The sequence below is a fragment of the Talpa europaea genome (genome assembly GCF_964194135.1).
Source record: "Talpa europaea genome assembly, chromosome: 8".
Lineage (NCBI taxonomy): Eukaryota > Metazoa > Chordata > Mammalia > Eulipotyphla > Talpidae > Talpa > Talpa europaea.
The window spans coordinates 31,070,478-31,090,267 of record NC_140075.1 but is presented as its reverse complement, the minus strand read 5'-3'; the positions used below and the strand labels follow the sequence as shown (position 1 = coordinate 31,090,267).

The 19,790-nt window shown below is 52.0% G+C and overlaps 1 protein-coding gene across 1 annotated transcript; it reads left to right on the top strand.

Moving 5' to 3' along the window:
- Positions 1-327: 327 nt before the first annotated feature.
- BMF (Bcl2 modifying factor) lies at positions 328-17,196 on the top strand (the record flags this gene model as incomplete). The annotated part of the gene is given in 6 exon segments (XM_084240977.1): positions 328-391; positions 2,492-2,788; positions 4,261-4,421; positions 16,890-16,987; positions 17,156-17,171; positions 17,173-17,196. Coding segments are annotated over 5 exon segments (591 nt in total). The 5' UTR covers positions 328-391; positions 2,492-2,496.
- Between the last annotated feature and the right edge of the window lie 2,594 nt (positions 17,197-19,790).

The window sequence follows — 19,790 nt, the reverse complement described above, 5'->3', positions numbered from 1 at the left end:
CCGCGGAGGACCGAGGCGCCGGCGCGCGCGAGCCGGGGTGCTGGCAGCGCCCATGTCTCGGCGCGCTGCTGCCCCGCGGGGGACTTGGGGGGCGGGAGCATGTGGTCCTCCGCGGAGCTGGGGCCAGGTGGGTGGGGAGCCTGCGGTGCGCCGCGGAGCTGACCCGGCGTCCGCGAGCCCCCCGGCCTCCTGGTCTCGCGCTGGGGCTGGGCCGGGAGTTGTGGGGCGCTCTGCCTCTCTGCGGAGCCTGAGACGCCTCTCCTTAACAGCTGGGCTCGCCTTCCCGGTTGAGTCTGGGCGCCAAGCCCCTGAGCGCTCGTCACGCTGGACCCTGGCGCGGAGCCCTGGCACCACGACTCGGAGGCCGAGACTCTCTCCTGGAGTCACCCAGGTCTGCGCGGGCTGTGCGCGTGTGTATTTGTGCGGCCCCAGGTTGTCGTCCCCGTCGAAGTGCAGGAGGTCTGTCTGCAGCAGCCTTCTGGGAGGAGCCTAAGTTTAGCATCCCTATTAGAGCCCGCGGGGCTGGGAAGGCTGCCGTGGGCTTTAGTTTCCCCTGTTAGGAATAAAGCCTTTCTCTGGCAGCGCTCTGGGGGAAGTGTTTCCACCAGTTTGGACATCCCTGCAGCACAGGGGAAAGGCGGGGAGAGGGCCACGCTGCTGTATCCCGGCTTACACTTGACCCTGCCCAGCACCTCCCTGCGCTCCCACCTGCAGAAGAGCCACCTGTGTGTCGTGAGAGTGGGAAGGGTCCCAGGGCCTGCAGAGCCACACCCTTTGGCTGCACCTCCCCCACTGTCCAGTTCAGGGAAGGGTTGAACTTTGGGGCTTTGCTGCGAGGAGGAGGGGGAGGTGACAGCTTCAAAGGAAAAAACGAAGACAATGACTCCTGCGGCTTTGGAGGGCCCCTTCTTAGGTTGGGATCGTCAGCTTGCAGAGGAGGTTGAAGGCCAGGGAGCCCCTGCCAGGTGACTGGTAGGACAGCACTTGGTCCTTTCAGGGGGAAACTTTGTTTCCTGGTGCTGATAAGCTGAAATTCTCTCCTACCCCCACCTCCAGCTCCCCTTTGGGAAACATTATCCAGGGAACACCACTAGCCTTTTTTGCTATTCAGCTGGCATCTCCTCATTCTCCAGGGAAGCGGACAGAGATGAGACCACAGATAGCTCAGAGATTGGATGGGGTGGAGGGTTGAAGCGAGCAAGAGAGTTTGCATTTGGGAAAAACCAGGATTTCTGAATTTAGATTCCTTTAAACACTTCATTAACCCACAGACCATTTGCCATTTGGCTTGTTCTTCAAAGGCAAGAGACTGGGAGACAGAATTCCCAGGGGATCTCTAATTGAATCTGGCAGTGACAAACACTGTCTCTCTGTATCCTTAACTATTCAGGTGGTTGGGGGGTTCTTATTGCCCCCAGGGACCCTAAGGGAAGCTTGGTGTGTGTATAGGGGACTGGGTTGGGTGCTTAAGCTGGGTGACTCCGAGCTCAGACTTCCAAGAGATGGCTCTTACCATCAGGTGGAGCAGGAGGAACTTCTTTATCACCAAGAAACTCTTATCAACAACCTTAGTAGTTTAGGCAGTGAGGTCACGGAGAGAGGACTGAATTTCACTTCCTTCTGTGAGGCAGGTTGTACCAATCTCAGGTTCCCCGCTGGCGGGAATGGTGGGCTGTGAGGAAAGGTTTGAAATCATGGAGACTAGTGAGTAGTCTCAGCTGGGGAGACTGGCCAGTTTTCTAAATGCTGGATATACTCTCTAGGCCAACCTGTGCAGGGCAGACAGCTCTACTGTGCTGGAAGGGCAGCAGCAATAACTAGCTTAGGTCTTTCTGCCCCCTCTCCCAGGACACTCTTACCACACCACGGAGCCTGTTTGTTGTGTTGAGCAAGCTGGGGGAGGAGACTAGAGTAGATGGGCAGTAGGGCGGGGCTTAGCAGGTTTGGAGGGAACCTGGCAGCCCCAGGATGGCTGGCTTTTGTTTTTGCTGCTAAGCCTGGAGCTGGGCTGAGACTGAGATGAGAGCTTGGTGTGTACGTGTCAGGGCACTCTGTGTGTGTGTGCATGTGTGTGTGTGCGTGTGCATGTGTGTGTGTTAGCCAGTCACAGTACCCTTCTACCCTCCCACAGCCACTCACAGAGGCTAGTCTTGTTGACATTTCCCCAGGTATCCAGCGTGTTTGCAGCAGCTGACCCTACCTCTGCTATTGCTCAGAGTCAAGAGCAGCCAGATTTCATGGCCATGACCAGCTTGGTTCAGAAGAAAAGACCAAGGAGAGCGGCCCCGTGTGGGCTTAAGGAATAGGTGTGAAGAGTCCCTGAACAGTGAGGCTGGCCACATCCAGGGGTCACTGACACCCTTGACAGTCCTTTATTCGCCAGAGCTGCCTCTCCCCAGATGAAAAGGGAGAGCGGGGAACGGGAGGGGAGGAGGTCTCAGGTTGGCAGAGTGGGGACGGCATGCCGGATTCCTGCATTGTGCACTCACAGGGGACATGGAGCCACCGCAGTGTGTGGAGGAGTTGGAGGATGATGTGTTCCAGCCAGAGGATGGGGAGCCAGGGACCCAGCCTGGGAGCTTGCTCTCTGCCGACCTGTTTGCCCAGAGCCAGCTGGACTGCCCCCTCAGCCGTCTGCAGCTCTTTCCTCTCACCCACTGCTGTGGCCCTGGGCTTCGACCCACCAGCCAGGAAGACAAGGCCACCCAGACCCTTAGTCCAGCCTCTCCCAGCCAGGGTGTCATGCTGCCTTGTGGGGTGACCGAAGAACCCCAGCGACTCTTTTACGGTAAGTACTTTCAGCCTCAGGACTCCTCCCATAGAGATCGGGGGAATAGAGGGGACTTTCCCTCCTCAAACCTGCTCTTCACTATTTCCTTCCCCAAAACTGAGCAGCAGGGGCTGTTGATTCCTCGACTCTCATCCTTCTGCCTCTCTGCTTGTCGTTGTTCCTGACCTGTGCTCCGTGGGCCCCAAGAAAGGCAGGTCATCCTGCCACTATCTCTGCTCTTTTATTCCTTCCTGGAGGGATCCCTCAGTTCATGATGTCTCCTTGGGCTGGAGAGAGGGTGCCTGGACCTGAGTGGCCCAGCCTTTTGTGTCCCAGCAATGGCGTGCCTTCTGTAAAGGGACTTAACACCGCCCTGGACAAGCCTGGGGGATCTGTGCCTTGCCGTCGACACTGGAGGGAAAAACCCAGCCGCTCTGGGAGGGGAGGTTCCTAATGGCAGAAGGTGGCCTCCAGTTGTCACTTGGGACTTTCTGTCCTTGGAAGGGGAACTGGAGAATGAGGTTGGCCTGCCTGGGCTCAATGCCAGCAGAGGGGCTGTTTTAAGGCTCAAGCCGACAAGACCCCTTCATTTGTGGATTTAAATGGTTTGTTTTATGAGCGGTATGCCCTCCTCTGGCAAAAGGGCAGGGTTAGACACTTAGTTTGTTTTCTTCTTTTAGCACAATAGCTCATGGAGGGAAGGAGAAAGGTTCGGAGGAGTCCAGCTTGCTGTGTCTGACTGAGCCGACCGAGGAGACGCTGCAGTTATCCCCAGAGGGAGCTGCCGCGTAGGGCTAGTCTGGCATTGGCAGTTCTGGCGGGAGTCTGAGAAGATGGATAAGCGGGCGGGGAGGAGGGTAAGGGAGGAGGTGGGCGCCCCTAGTGGTGCCTCTGTGGCCAGCACTCTGTAAGTGGGGACCGCTTGTCTGGAGGTCTCCCACAGTTAGCCGCACGCCGCCCCTGGAGAGGAACGTGGCTATTCTGTGGGTCTGAGGAGTTTTCTCGTTCTAGATTTCATGCCTTGCCCATAGCTTCAGCACCCAAGATCAGCCTGCCTTTTTTCTGCACTAAAAAGTCAAGACGCTTTTTGATTTTCTCTGTCACTTGCTTGCTTTGCCCAGGAACTCTAGAGGGCTGCCTCCGGTGCTTTTCCAGAGAGGAGCTTCAGCCTGCTACTACATGAATAATAAATGGTGGTCAAGCATAGCTTGGTAAATAAGGACAGAGATTGGCACGTTCCCCCACAAGTATTACCTTTGCCTTGGTACTGCTTGTGAGTGGAGAACTGAGAGGAAGGCAGAGACCATTCCCTTCTGTTCTCCCCGCATCAGATTTTATACACGTGGGCAACAGGCAGGTCAGGCAGCGAGTCCCTCTCCCTTCCCATACAAGCGTTCACCCTTGGCCCCAAGTCTTGGCTAGGAGGAGCAGCATGGGGGAGATGGGGCAGTTGTGGACAATGCTGAGATATGGGCCCTCTGTCTTTGCAGGCAATGCTGGCTACCGACTCCCTCTCCCTGCCAGTTTCCCTGCAGGCTTGCCCCTTGGTGAGCAGCCCCCTGAAGGGCAGTGGCAACATCGAGCAGAGATACAGATTGCCCGAAAGCTTCAGTGCATTGCAGACCAGTTCCATCGGCTTCATATGCAGCAAGTAGGCCTGGGGACTTGGGGGGAAGGATGTTGGGGGCGGGGGGGGGGGGGGAGCGGCGGGACCTGCTCTGGCAATTCTGTCTCTGCCAGGCCTCAAGGATATGGTCCCAGAATTTTGGCCCGGGTTATTGGGATTCCCATAGACTGAGTGGGCCTGACTGAATGAACGTTCTTGCCCTCATCTCTGAGCTCCAAGTGGGTTATCTGCCCTCTCAGTTCAGCCTCCATAAAAGCCGGTCAGGAGATGCTACGATCCCTCCTAGGGAACGGCATGACTCTGCAGCCTACCTGCCAAGCTGTGTCTTCTTGAGGCCAGGGTGGGAGATAATCCTTCTTCATAGACCTAAAGGAAACTTTTCAGGGTGCGAGCCTGAAACTGGACAGTGGGGGGTACCTGGCAGAGGTGCAGTGAGAACTGGATAACCAAGGCCAGGGATGGCCCTGAGTGGGGGAAAGTGGTGGAACCAGTTGTAACCTGACACTTTCCAGCTGGGGAGGCCACTCCTCATTGTCTCTGTCTGGGACGCTGGCGAGTGTACCTCAGAGTCCCTCCAGACTGGCGGCCTGGTGCTGGGCCGGGTACTTGGCCGGCAGCCTGGCACTAACCCCGCCAGGGCGGAGCATCGCGTGTCAGTAGAGCATGTGGCAGAGTCCATCAACAAAGGAGGCGGCTGGCAGGCTCGTGCTGGAGGAGCCCTCCGTGCCACCGGCTGGAGGCTGCCTGGCTACAGAGCTGCAGCCTGGGCCAGCCCCTAGGCACTTAACCCTTCCTCTCTGGACTGGCTTTCTGACTGGCTGCCAAGGCGGGGAGAGAATGCTGAGGCTGGATCTGTGCTAGTACCACCATGGCTGAAGCAGAGGCACACCACCTGGAGACAACACATTCCCTACCTCTGGGACTGTGTTCCTGGCGTGTGTGTGTGTGTGTGTGTGTGTGTGTGTGTGTTGTGTGTGTGTGTGAGAGAGAGAGAGAGACAGAGAGAGAGAGAATATCAAATCAAGAGAATAAATAACTCACCATGATTGGGTAAACTGGGAGTTTAGATAGGTAACCTCGTGGGGACAGAGGTAAGCTATTTATATTATGTTTGACTGAAGGACCAGACCATTGAGTTTCCGGAGAAAAAACCATTGGGGATTAGATGTCTCTGCCAAGGAGTTTTTTGGTTGTTGTTTTTTTTTTTTTTAAGATTTATTTATTTATGCATACAAGAACTGGGGTACAAGCCAGAGGTGCAGCAGAGGGTGGGGGTGTGTGTGTGAGAGGACTCACCAGAGACAGAGTGAGGAACAGAACAGGCAGACTGACTGATATACACTGCTGAGGGGAGCAGCGGGCGAGACAGGAGAAGTCTGCTGTGCCATGTGGGTTGCTCCCTGGCCGGCCGGGGATGAAACTTGTACTGCAAAGGCTGCGGATTGCTTCATAGCGCTGTGCTTAACCCCTTGCACCACCAGAGAGGCCCTCTGCCAAGGAGTTTTGAGGATTTGGGGGGCTACACCTGGTCCTGGGGGCTCACTCAGGGCCCTTAGTGGCCCTGTGCTTAGATAATTTGGTGCTTAGCCTCTTCCTCTCCTTCTCTTCCTGGTCCCACACCCCAGTCCCTGTTTCCTTCTTTGATTGTTTTTTGGAAACTTAGCTTAAGAGTTTCCCCTTCAGTCTACATGTGGATGTACTCTGATTCAAGATTTTGGTCTCTCCTGTCCTTCCTTCTGCCCCTTCACTCACTCTACCCTGTCTGGACAGGCCTGTGTCTGAGCCCAGCTCACAGCTCCCAGTCCAGGTACAGAGTTCGTGGAAGACACAGTGGCTGTGGTCTCTTAAACCTATCTAGAGGACTCTTCTGGAAGGCAGCTTTCTTCATTGCCAGTAGACCCAGTCTCTCTCAATAATTGTCTCTCAGAATACACCCCCCAATCCCGTCATTGTTAAGCACCTGTGAGCTTGGGGCAGGCTGGGAGAGCACCCTTGCCCGACTGTGCTTTGGTATAGACTAGAATACAACCCTGGCTCTTTCTTTCACTTCAGAACAGAACCTTATTCTAAGGTCTGACCCAGCGCCTGACTACTTGGCATCATTTCCCCCACTCTAGGACTACTTCTTTGAGGTCACAGTTCCAGTTTAACCAAGAGTGCTGTCCTATCCACCATAGGGAGAGTAGGGGAGCAGAGCAGCAGAGCCAGAAGAGACTGGAGGAGTCTCCCCTGCTCCTCGCCTCATCTCTTACTGCCTCCTGAATTCCCTGTGGCCCTCCCCCTCCTGCCAACTACCTACTTCTGTCCCCTTGCAGTGGCAGAAGGCTGGCCAGGAAGTCCTTTATGCCAGAGCTGGTTTTCCCAAATTTTCCATTACAAAAAAACAGGCTTTTTGTCCATGGAGTCCTCTTGCTTTTAACCCACTCCGCCCTACAAACCCTGCTCATGGACTACCAGCAGCTCATCCTGGGGGCAGGGCTGGGATTCTGACTGTGGGCAGGTGAGCACTGACACATATAGGACCTTTTAGCTGGCTTTAAGAAATGAGTAATTTTTTGAACTTGATTATTACATAAGGTATGGTTTTTAATGTTTCATATCTAAACAGTACTATTATCACTCATATTCTTATCCTTTATTTTCTTTACCTCATCTTTACAGGCAGAGAAACTGAGGCACAGGAAGGAATAGTTTAGAATTAAGTGTCTAGGTTTCAGGTACAAAGTCAGAAAACCTAGGTTTGAATACCAGCTCTGCCACTTACTAGCTATCAGGAAGTCACTTGACCTTGCACTGCCTATTTCCTCTTCTGTAAATCAGAGCTAATGCCACAGAATTTTATTGCGATGCTTGAGGAAATACCTATGAAAGTTCCAGGCACACAGTAGGTGTTCTTTAGTGCTTGTTTCCTTCTGTGTGTCTGTAATCCTGACCATACTCTGTATTTGTTCTTGTCGGTTTACAGGACAATTTCCCATCCCACCCACCAAGCTGGTCCCTGAGCAGAACTGCCCCCTGCACTCCCTCACCTGCTCTGTCCAGAGAAATTGGTGTCTAAGCTGTTCCGTTTTGGGGCGCTGGTCCTGTACACTTCTGCTCAGAGAGTGGTGGTCGTCCCCTATCATTGTGGGATGAGTTTAGAGAGCCAAAAAAGACAACCCAAGAGGCAATACAAGGGTCGAAGGGACCTGGCCATCTTTCCTCTCCTCCGGGCTGGAATCCCAGGGCCAGACAGTTGCCATTGGTCACTGAGTCCTGTGACAAGCCTTGCCTTTTGTCCCTGGTTATGGACCTCATTTATTCTTTTTCTGATTTAGGAGAAACCTCCCTAGGAGATGTGGAACAGCGGGAGGGGCTATGTTGTGGGGTAGTATGTTGTAGGGTGACATCATAGTAAATTGAGTGCATCAGCATGACCCCAGATGGAACATGCTCCGAATTCCCCCAGGTGTGAGTTTATGCAGGCCTCAAGCCCTCCCAGTATGTTTCTTTCTTTTTTTTTATTTTTATTTTTATTTTATTTTTTTTAAAGATTTATTTTATTTATTTATACAAGCACTGGGTACAGTCAGAAGCACGGGAGGGTGAGAGAATTCACCAGAGCCAGAGCAGGAAACAGAACAGGCAGACTGACGAGGTACACTACTGAGGGCAGCGGCGGGCAGCAGGAGAGGTCTGCGCGCCATGTGGGACCCTTGCCCGGCAGCCGGGGATCGAACTGGTGCTGCAGAGGCTGCGCACAGCTTCGCATCCCAGCGCTCAACTGCTGCGCCACCATGGGAGGCCCCCAGTATGTTTCTTAAGGAGCTAGACTGGGTGTGGTCTAGCCTGGGTACCTGTGCTCAGCTCAGCCCTCTGGAGCAACAGACAAGGAACTGGAGGCAGAAGACTAGCAAGGTGCTCACTGTTGGCTCTTTGGTCTCCAAAGCAGTAAGATTGTTAGAGGCAGAGTGAGTGGAGTTAAAAGCAGTTCCACACCTGGTCCTGTCCCACCTTCCTTTGGGTGAGAACTGGAAGGTTCCCTACTGTTCATCTGTGAGCTGAACAACTGAGCAGTGACGTGCGCTGGCCCATGAAGGTGCCCTAGTGTTTCTATGTCCATCCTGCTTCTGCACAGAAGAGAGAGGGACAAGTTTGCTTCCTCACTGATCTCACTGGCTACCCCAGCCAGAGGTGTGAGTCCCAGCTGCTTCTTTCCATTCCCCCGAATGTGGTCTCCTCCAGCGTGGGCCTAAGAATGGACAGTAGCTCGAGTCTTGGCACCTAGGAAAATTTCTTGGCCCAATGACATAATCTTAAGAGATGTGTGTGGGTATTTCTGGGCAATGTGAGGAAGCCAAGAATCCAAAAAAATAAAATTAAATTAAAAGCTACTGTATACCTTTGAGTGAATAAAACTGTAGGAGGTTAGAATTCTTTATGTTGGAAATGGCTTTTTCACTTGGGCTGGGAGTGGCCCCATTCACAAGTCAGATTTGGAAATTCCCTGAATTATGCTTTCTGAAAAATGAAATCTGAGAAAAATTTCAGTCACTTGGTTTAAATCATCTTTAGTTGAATCTGGACTCAGAGTCAGATCCAGGTTCAGATCCCAGCTCTGTCACTTAGGAGTTCTGTGTTCATAGACAAATTACTTAATTTCTCCAAATCTCAGTTTCCAATGCTTACCTTGCAGGGTTGATGTGCAAGGTCTTTGGAAATTGCAGTACATATAATTATTAAGGTGTAGACAGTTTAATACTTTTGGAAATATGTGAAGAGATGTTTTTAGGATTTCATTTGGATCTGGCTTTATTGTTCTTAGAGAGCTCTTCTGGGAGTTTTACACAGGGTGATGTTTGCATGGCTTAGTAAATGGCAGCTTCTCTGCCTGCAGCCCCTGACTGCTTCCTGACCGTCTGGGGTACTCTTCTTGTTAGCAAATGGCATTCTGACTCTCAGACCGTGGCTAATGAGGTGGATCAGGCTCTGAATGGGGCAGCCTTGGACAGGAGCCCCAGATACTCACAGAAGAGTGCGAGGGGTCCCTGTAGGCCCCCCTCCATCCCAGGAGTGGGAGTTCCACCTAGGACAGAGCCTGGGGAGGCGTGCAGTAGGGGGAGGGGAGAGACTGTGCGTGAGAGCCAGTGCTGGGGCTTGGGGGCCCTGTGTTTGCTCTGTGGCTGGCTCTGTTTATATCACTGGCTATATTTAGCTTCTGAGTCATCAGCGTGGCTGACTGGAGGCCGAGTTCCCCACACAACTCTGCACCTGACTACTCTCTCTTCCAGGAGAAGGGCCTTGTAGTTCCGGACAGTTCATTCCCTCCCCACCAAGGCAAGCCATGGGGATGGGAATTGGCTTTTGTTTTTCTTCTTGGGGTGGTGGGAGGGGTGTTGATGGGGGAGGAGAGGTTTGGGGGAGGCACTAAAAAAGGATAAAGAAAAATGTCTGGTTTGCTTTTTGATCCGTGTCTGGCAACCAAGAGGGCATGTTCCATGACCAGAATAAGAACAGTTGGGTTAAGTGGGTGGGTGGGGGGAGCGGGTCTCACTTTCTTCCGTGCTCACTTACCTTGGCCTCTCCATGAGCCTGGCCCAAGTGGGACAAGACCAGCCAGCTGTAAGGGTCCTGGTTGGGAGTCAGAGACTTGGGGTCCTCCTCCACAGCCTTGGAGCCCCACCACAGACCTGCCCATTCCTAGATGCCCTCTCTCCCTCTCTGCCCAGAGCTCACACACCACTGTTCTTTCCTGAGCTCTTAAGAAGTTGCCCAGTAGTTTGGTAGAGCTGTTTTCAGATTGAGGGAAACTGGGTAAGGACTTCTGCACTCTCTGCCTTTGGGCCGTGGAGCTGCAGAGCATGGCTCTGGGGTCTTGGATGATACGGCACAGTCCTGCTCCCCAACCCCGGTCCCCAGTGGCTGAAACCAGTGGCTTCCAGTTTTGTTAGAGGTAGCCCTCCTGTGTTCTGCTGTGAAATGGCTGTCCAGGGGGGCCACCCTATCTTCCATGGAGAAGTGATGGGTGTTGCTCTGGGGTGGCTAGTGGCTTCCACATCCTGTTAGCGTTGCTGGCTGGACTGAGGATATTCTTGGAAGGAATATTTTTTTCCTTTTCTGTTTTGCCACATTGCAGTTTCCTCAGGTAGCTGTATCGCAAGCATTCTGGGGCAGTGGCTGATCCTCTGGGCCCAAGAGGCCACCCCATGGGTTTCAGAGTCCCTGTCTGAGCTTGGCCACCTGGAGTTCAGAGCCCCTCTCAAAGGGTAAAGTAAAGGCTTCCCCTAGGACTTCAGAAGACTGTTCAGAAGACACCCCTTTTGGGGGACACACTGAGCAGGACATGTTGAAGGAAGCAACCAGCTAAGTGAAGTGAGGCCCAGCTTTTCCCGGTCCTCACGGGAAGGGGTGAGCTGTTGGGTGCTCCCACCAGGCCCCATGCTTTACGTTTATTTTCCTCATTTAGTCACCAGAGCAACCTTGTATTTCTAGATTTCCCCCCACCTCCTATTGTGTAGAAAACTGAGGCTTAGAGAAGTGAGAGAATGTACAGCGGCTGAGCTGTAACCCATGCAGATTTGATTGATCCCAAAACCTTACTCCTTTCATCGCCCCTCCCTGCTCCTCAGCATGCACGTCCTGGAGAGAGAGAATACCATGCAGCGCCCACTTACTCCCCTCCCCGCACCTCTTGCGCTGAGTTCTATGTTCCTGCGTTTCTCCCCTTCCGATTATGAAATAATTGAAGCCAGGGTTTACATTTTTCTCATCTTTTTTTCCTTTACAACTCTTAGCTCAGTTGGGCGCTTGATAAAAGCTCGATGGCTTGAACAAAAACATCTTCCTAACTTCTTTCAAGTGGAATTTTCCTAGCGGCTCCCTTATCTGTGTATTCCTGTTCTCAGTCGCAAAGCTCTGTCTTTCAGCCTCTGTGGGGTAGGTTTAGAGTATGGGCAAAAGGGGAGAGCTAGGAAAAGTTCACGTTTTTGAATCTGTGTCCCTGTAAAACTGGGTGCCTGCAAGGCTGCATCTTAAAGAAATTCACTGTATTTCAGAACATGGTCAGAAGTTACCATTTCAAACCAGTTTCAGCTTTATTTCTGTTTGATCTTCAGTTAGCTCTACCTCTCACAGGTTTATTTTTTCTGGTCCATGGCATCCTTACTAAATAGTTAATGATCTGGAAATAATGTCTTTAAACATACTAGGGGAGCAGTTCAGTTTGAAAAGTTAATACTAGTTCATAACAGGAATACACACAATCTAATATTTTAGTGAAAGAACACAGCTTTGGGGTCAGAAATCATGTGTCTGCATAGCCCCCTCCCTCCCAACTAACTTACTTGGGGTAACTTTTCTGAGCCTTTGCTTCTCTGTCCCTGAAATGGAACTGATCAAACCCGTCCTCCTATGTCCCAGATCTTTGCAAGGATCAAATGGAAAGATAAGAAAACACTGTTCTGAGTAGGTGATATTGTAAGTTGCTTGTTTAATAAATTTGCAGGGTCCTTCTAAAGCAGAGCCACCGTGTAGCTTTGCTCTTTCCTCTAATTCTTTAGGGTGAATTAGCTCTTACAGGAGCATCTGGAACACCGGTGACACACAAAGCCCAAGAGGATTTGAATTGGATCCATTGGGGAGGAGGCCGAGGCAGGCAGAGGGAGATTCTTATCCAGGGAGGGCAGGGAACACTCTTTGTGCTTAGGGCAGAGGCCACATGGGATGAGACAGAGTTTGACTTGTGTAATCCAACCTTGTCAGACTCCACAGCCAGCTATTAAAAAAAAAAAAAAAAAAAGCCTTTTACTAGTTGGGCCTCTCCCTAAGCAAGAGGCTGATATTATCACATCAAGTACATCTTTAGACCAGGCCAGACATCACTTGTTGCTGGCCTCAGACAAGTGGGTTATCTTGCAAGGCTGACTTGCTTGCAGTCAGTCCAGCCTGCACTTGTTGAGTATTGCTGTGTCCCCCTACGTGTTCCCCGTAACACAGGGGAATGACATGTGTTCAGTCAGTGCCTTGCACACAGTAGGAGTGACTTGAAGACTTGTCAGCTGACTACTCACACACACACACACATACACCATCACCACAGCAAGAGAGGAGAGGCTGGGGTCTCCCCGGTGGCGCAGCGGTAGAGCCCTGGGTTGCGAAGCTGCCCGCGGCCTCTGCAGCGCCAGTTCGATCCCCGGCTGCTCCCCGGCCACCGGAGGAGGGTCCCACATGGCGCGCAGACCTCTCCTGCCGCCCGCTGCTCCCCTCAGCAGTGTACTTTGGTCCTTCTGCCTGCTCTGCTCCCTGCTCTGGCTCTGGTGAATTCTCTCACCCTCCTGCGCTTCTGAATGTACCCAGTGCATGTATAAACAAAACAAACAAATAAATAAATAAATAAAACATGAAAAAAAAAAAAAAGAGAGGAGAGGCTGGAGTTAAAGAGCCTTGGGTCGCTAACACCTGCCTGTGCTCTCTTAACTGAAGAGAGTATCTTTAGCCACTGTGTTCGGACCCCTTCCCTTGGACATTCCCCTCTATTCATTCCCTCCATGCCTTGATCTTATTCTCTGGACTCTGAATTTGAGTCCTCTTAGGTAAGCTTAAATTCCCACCAGCTTATCACCCCCTCGGGCCCCAGCCCCCTCCCGCTGAGAGCACCCTCACCAGGCATTCGGGGAATGATTATTCTTTGCAGGTTCCCATTCTTGGAGGGGTGCTCAGGCTGGGCCTTGCACTCATCAATCTCAGATTATGCACTGGGCTCTGTGCCAGGCGCCTGCGAGTCAGAGGCCAAGCGCACTTTTCCCCAGTTCCCCCTTCCTTCTCCCCTTCTCCAGCCATCTCCTGGAAGGATCCATGTCCTCTGGAGTCTTTGTGTACTTCATTCTGGTGGGTCAATGTTTATTTCCTTCCTCATTACTGTCTCTCTCACTGGCCTCCCTTCGAGTCCTTTTTCTCTCCTTTCTAGTCAGGCCCTTCTGTTTCATTTAATAAATTTTTTTTTAATTGCTGTTCTTCCTAATCAGGGCATTCTTTGATTCTTTTGGTATCTTGCAGTTTGGTTTCTTTTCAGAAAAAGGCCTTTGGTGGGCTGCCCTGTGGCAGGAGAATATAAATGGAATATCTGTGGCATCTGCTTGTGCCTAGAGAAAGGACTACTGGGGCTGTAGGAGGTTCCCAGGCCTGTTTGTGCTGGGCTCACTACTGCTGCGGTGGCCAGCTCACCTGTGTATGAGCCAGTCCAGGCCTATCGAGGCCCTTTACCCTCCTGACAGGATTCAGTTGTTGGAGCTCTGAGTTGTAATCCTGAAGTTAATTGTGGATGACAAACTCCAAGTCACCAACCTTAGGGTTGAAAAGCACCTCAGGGATTTCCAAATGCCTATCTTGGCCTGGCTGCTGTAGAACCACCTGGGCAGGATTGAAAGGGATGAAAGAAAACACCGAATCGTCAAGTGTTTTCTTCTGTGATAGGATCATGGGTGATTTTATTTTCAACTCTCAAATTTCTTGCTTTCCAGTTTTTCCCCAATGACATACACTGCTTTTCTTATTAATGTAATGTAATTATTAGTAATGTTACTTCTGATTTAAAAAATAACGTCTCGATCTTGTTCAGTATACAAATTCCTGGGCCCCTTCCCTGGTGATTCTGACTCTTGTTGGCCTGGGTGGGTCTGGGGGACTCTGTATTTACCACGTAAGTGGATCCGCCTCAGTGGCTTCTGTGACACAGTCTGTTTTGTGAGTGTAACACAATACCTGCATTTTACTTATAAGGAAAGTGAGACAGGCTGATGGAAAGTACCAGTCTACAGCCAGACCCTCTGATTCCTGGCCCCAAGAAGCACCTGCAGCCCGAGTGCCTTTCTTGCTGATTCGTGAGTCCTGAGACCTCTCACAGGCAGAGGCACAGAACCCAAATCCTTCTACAGGCTCAGCCTTTGTGCCCTGCCTCCTGCTCCTAGGCCTGTCTCTGTCTCTCAGCAAGACCTCAGCTTCCTGTCTGACAGCACTCTTTGGCCTACAGCTGCTTCTGGATACCCCAGTACCCCCAGATGATGGGAGTTGAGGCCACCATCTTGCCTCATCCCTAAACACGTTAGAGCCCAATAAGTTACCTAGGCAGCGGGTGGTCTTCATAAGGGAATTTGGGGAGAAACTGAGGCTTACGGGGTGAAATTGATCTGGGCCCTCCATGATACATGTGCTTAGCTATGGAGCCGTTTTGAGATGATTTAGCGAAGGGAGGACAGTGAGTCTGCCTGGACTGAAGAAAGGTATATGCTGGCCCCTGAGCATAGTGAGTGTGGTAGGGAAGGGACATTACTCTAGGGCCAGGTGGTCCAGGTTCTGTCCAGATCTTGCAGCTTCCGGGTTATATGGCCAGGTTACATAACTCTTTCAAATGCTCTCATCTGCAACATGGTGAATGATAATACATACAACCTCATAGTGTTGTGGAGCGGACCAGAGTTGAACTTCTTTCATGCGTCTTCTTTCATGTGTTTCAAAGTCACCTGGGATTCCTGTAAAAAAATGCACTCTGTGATTCAGTAGGCCTGCATTTCTAAGAAGCTCCCAAGTGATGCTAAGGCTGTTGGTCCATGGACCACACTTGGAAAAACAAGGGTGTAAAACACTCAGCGCAGAGCCTGGCACACCCACTGCTACTTTGAATGTTATGATCATGGTTGTTATTGTTACTTGACCTTTTCAAACAGCCACCTGAGGAGACTCAGAATTCCAGCAGCCTGTCCTCTCCAGGGACCAGTCTTTTCCTGGATTCTCCTCCTGTTCCACCACATGACCTTTGCACCTGTCCTGGGCAGCAGCTGGGAGGGGCCACGGGGAGGGAGTGCTCTGCCCAGCAGCTGCAGCAGGCCTGAGTCTTCAGGTTTGCAGCTGAGTCCATTTTCACGCTGCTTTACTCTAACCAGATTTTGTTAAGCCGGGTGTGTTTCCTCTTTTTACTCATCTTTGTTTACAAAACACAAGGAAGCCATCAGTCTCCCCAGCAGCAGTCTGCCAGGCCTTGTCTGTGGCACACCCCGATTTCCCTTCCTCTCCTTGCAAGAGCTGTGCCTCCACTTTTCTGGGTTGTTTTCTAGTCTCCCTGCGGCAGGGGAAAGAGAAAGAAATGCCATTGCCACAGACTGAGGGTAGGGACAAGGTCCGTCTCAGCTGAAACACTTCACCTCTCTTCCTGGCCCAAGGCGGGGTGAAAGGGAACCGGCCACCATGTAGGCAGGATCAGGGAGGCCGGGGCCCTATGTGCCTGTGACACTCTGAGAGTCAGCAAGACCTGGGCTCGCTCTCCATTTCTGCCACTGACTTACTCTAGCCTCTTCCCTTCCGACTAGGAGTTGCCAGGTAGGGGCCAGGACTGTGGTTAGACAGCCTGAAAGAGGGTTCCAGCTGCCTCTGGACACTTCCCATAAACGTGCTTGCCGGCTGGGCCCCTGCAGTGATCCAAGTCCAGCCTGCGCTGGCTCCTCTCTGCACACTAGGTTTTTATTCCCCTGTCCGCTGAGAACCCTGTGGAGAGGGGCCCCAGCCCAGCCCTCCTACCCTGGTAGACAAAGACAGAACAAAGACTGTCTCTCCAGCACCCCTCTGGCCCTTCTGGCCCTCTGCTGGCCCCTGGGAAATGGTACCTGTGTGGGCGGGGCACCAGCCACAATCCTGGGAGCCACTGACCCCTGACCTTTGCCCCCAGCTTCCCTGCCTGACAGTAGGACCTGGGATAACCTCCAGAGAGTAGTGTGCATTCTTTGTTTTTGTTTTGTTTTCAAGTATGTTCTTGCTTAACGTTTAATTGGCTCCAGTCAGTAGGAAAGCGCTCCAAGAGGGATTATTTATGGCTTACTGTCAAGAGCAGCTATAAAAAGGGCAGCACTGAGCTGGAGATGCAGGGAAGGGAGAGCGGGTGGTGTGCAAGTGTGTGTGTGTGTCTGTGTGTGTGTCTGTGTGTGTGCGTGTTTGCACTGGATGAAATCAGATTTTTGCTGCCTCAGCAGTGTGGTTTAAATTGAAGATTAACCCTTTGACCTTCACAGTGTCAAATCACTTGCAGATGGAGGCTCCCCCCTTCCCCCCTTGTTCTCTGTGTTACTTTGCAGTTGGGGGGAGAGGGGGGTACTTCTTCTCTTTCTTTCTAAAGAAAGTTTGTTGTTCATGCAGCTGAGGTTGGAGGGGCTCAGGAGCCAATCTGATTAAAAGCAGCACTTGGCTAAACTCTGGAAAATCCTGCAAGCAGGGGAAAAAGTTTAATCCTCTTGTGCACAGTGCATAAAGAGCCTGGTCTTTTCTTTTTAATGCTAAAACTGCAATTGTTTTTGGAGAACTCAACTATCTCATCCTACCCCCACCCCCACTCCCCAGTTTGCTATACTGATAGGATTAAAAGTGCCGCCTGGAGACATGCAGATCAGAACTTTCATTGAAAATGATAAGGAGCATTGGTCCAAGTGTGTGTTTAGCAGTTCAATTGATTTTTTTTTTTTTCCCTTTCAGCACCAACAGAACCAAAATCGGGTGTGGTGGCAGATCCTCCTCTTCCTACACAACCTCGCTTTAAATGGGGATGAAAACAGGAACGGGGCAGGTCCCAGGTGAGGCTGGGCTGCCCTCTTCACATGGGGCACAACAGGAAGGACATCAGCGAGGACTGACACTGTGTCTTGTGAAGTTGTTTTTCTTTGTTCGGTGTTTTTATTGTAAAAAGTTCTCTTTGTTCTGTACATAAGACATGCCCGAGTGGGACCTCTCTCCCTGCTCAGGGCCTCAGCCAGGAACGGGGGCCTTTGTCAAACACTGCTGAAGTGGAGGCTGATGTGTGTGTGATGGTGGGACCTCCTGGGAGGCTTGAAAAGGAGATGCCTCAGCCGCGCTTGTCCGAGGTGACCAGGGGGCGTTGTTCTCCATCGGTGGACTATAGCTTTCCACAGAAACTCGGTTAAGAAACAGGAGACTGGATTAGACTCCTGGGTCCATCCAACCCATCAGTCGACTACCGTGGATGAGGCCGAGACCCTGATGGTCACCCTGCTTTAACCCGGGCTTCAGACAGGGGCTTTCCCGGTTCCCCTTCACCATACCTTGGGCCGCAAAGAGAGGTGAAGTGTAAACTGAGGCACATCTCACCAGGCCTGCCCGGGTTCTCATTCGGCCTCGCCAGTGCCTGCTCCATGGGCTCAGGGATTCTTGTCCAGCCCCTCTCATCTCCAGCAGACCTCAGGGAGGGTTGGGTTTCTCTGAGAACCCCTCATCTGCCGCAAAATGAACCAAACTTCAGGGTGGACCTCAAATCTCACTTGGTCCCACCTGGAGGCCCCAGAGTTGGTCCTGAGGTGCAGAAACGCTGCCACCTCTGGCTGCCTGGGGTGACCTGGGTGTCAACCACCATGAGCCAAACTAGCAGTCAGTGTGCTATACCAGCAGCTCGTGCCTTTGTCAGCTCTCCTTTCAAAAGACCAGCCAACAGGCTAGCCACCCGCCCCGCATCAGTGCTCGAGGGCGCGAGGGGCAAGATAGCTGTGGAGCTGGGAAATGTGGCCATCCTGTTATAAGAGTCAGCCCTTGGTTTCCTTGGAAACAACATACCTCCTCCCTCTTATCCCCAGTCCTTTTCACACCTAGTGGGATACAGGAAGAAGCCAGCACAGTGGCTTTGTTAGCTGAAATGTGTCTTTTAGAATAACAGACAATGATTCGACTACGGAACCGGCAAAGCTGGGTACACATTTCCTGTCTTCCTTCAGCTTCCAGCTAGGCCTGGAGGGCGTGCTCTGGAACTCAGCAAGGTCGCAGCTGCCTCTGAACTTCTTTCCTTCTCTCCCTGCTGTGGCACTAATGGAGAGAGCATTTAAAGCAGCCAGTCTGATAAGACAGCGCTGATAAGACACAGGGAATCTGTTATCCAGACACCTAGAAATTAAATTATAACTTTTGTATACGTAAGAAAAAATAACATTGGTGCTAAAGGTGAAGCGAGGCCCAAAGAAAGGATGGCTCCTCTGGGCAGCAGGGACCCCAGGACTACCCAAGGAAACTGAAGGCGTCATCAAATCTGAACAAGCCTGAGCACCTCCAGTTCCACCACAGGCCATCTTCAGTACCACTGAAGGAAGCAGTGATCTTCTGGATATACAGGTTGGGCAGGTTGCTCACTGCACAAAGGCAGAGGAAGATAACGGAGGCTAAAATCAAGCAGTATTCTGCTTACTCAGCTGCAGCCCTAGTGGAGGACTGTGTCTGCCCAGAGGCTTGGGCGCCATTCCTGCTTGGCGCGAGGTTGTTGTATGGGTCCATGGTGGCCCTGAGAGAGGACCTCAAACTGTGCATAAGCCTTTGTTTGATTCTGCTTGGATGTTCTGTAGGTATTACCTCTTCTGGGCCAGAATTAAATTCTCAGGGTGCGTACCATGGTTTGTCTGCTAAGAAGATGGGTTTCTGCTGACAAGCAGGAGCCCAGGGAACAGGCATGAAGACCAGCTCTGGGCCGCGCTGACCATTGTGAAATCCAGCCTTCCCTGCGCATCGTATGCCCAGGACACGTGTTTTCCCCTCACCTGGACCAAAGCTGTGACAGGGTGCTGGTATATCTTGAGCGACACACTCAAGAGAAACAGGATTATTTCTACTAGCCACTGTAATTCCTTTTGGCAAACTTTTCCACCTGAGTTGAGTGAGAGCAAATAAATGGTCTAGGCCTTGGTGCTAAGGCAAAACCATCAGCTTCAGAGACTTTGCCAGGCCCAGGCTGGATGCCCAGTGCCCTGGCCTGAGAACTGAGCCCAGTTTGACAAGTCACCTGAATATGTGTCTGGGGCAGAGGGGGGTGAGGGGGCGGGAGATGGTCCGACTGCACTGTCTACTGTCAGTGAAGCCAGGAACTCACTATCCTAAACAAGCTAGAGCAAAATTGACAACCCTCCCTCCTCCACCCTCCAAAGAAAGGAAAAAAAGAAAACCCAGGAGGTAATTGGGAGAGTAGCCCCAGGAGGGAGAGAGGTTCCTTCTGGCTGGCTGTTTTTAATTGGCCTAGTGATTTAGACTGGCTGCTTCCCCCTCTGCCTGGTGAGTTGGCTGAACATTCCCGAAAAGTCCTGCCTCGAAAGAGGGGTCCTCCCCCTTTGGCCCCCTCTCTCCACTCCCCACCCCCAGGAGCTTGGCTGTCTCTGGTGAGGGGGTGGAGAAGCAGATTTGGAGGGAGGGAGGATCTGACCTGGGTCCTGACCTGCAGCCCACTGACAGCTTGTCAGGCTGGGCTTTTGCTTTCACTAAGGCTGGGGGTGGGAGAGGGACTGGCAGTCTCCCTCCCCATTGTAGAAATGCCCTGGAGGAAGGGAAGCCTGATACTCAGGGTCTAAACAGCCCTTCTAATTCAGAATCCCAGAGTAGGAGTTTTCTGGA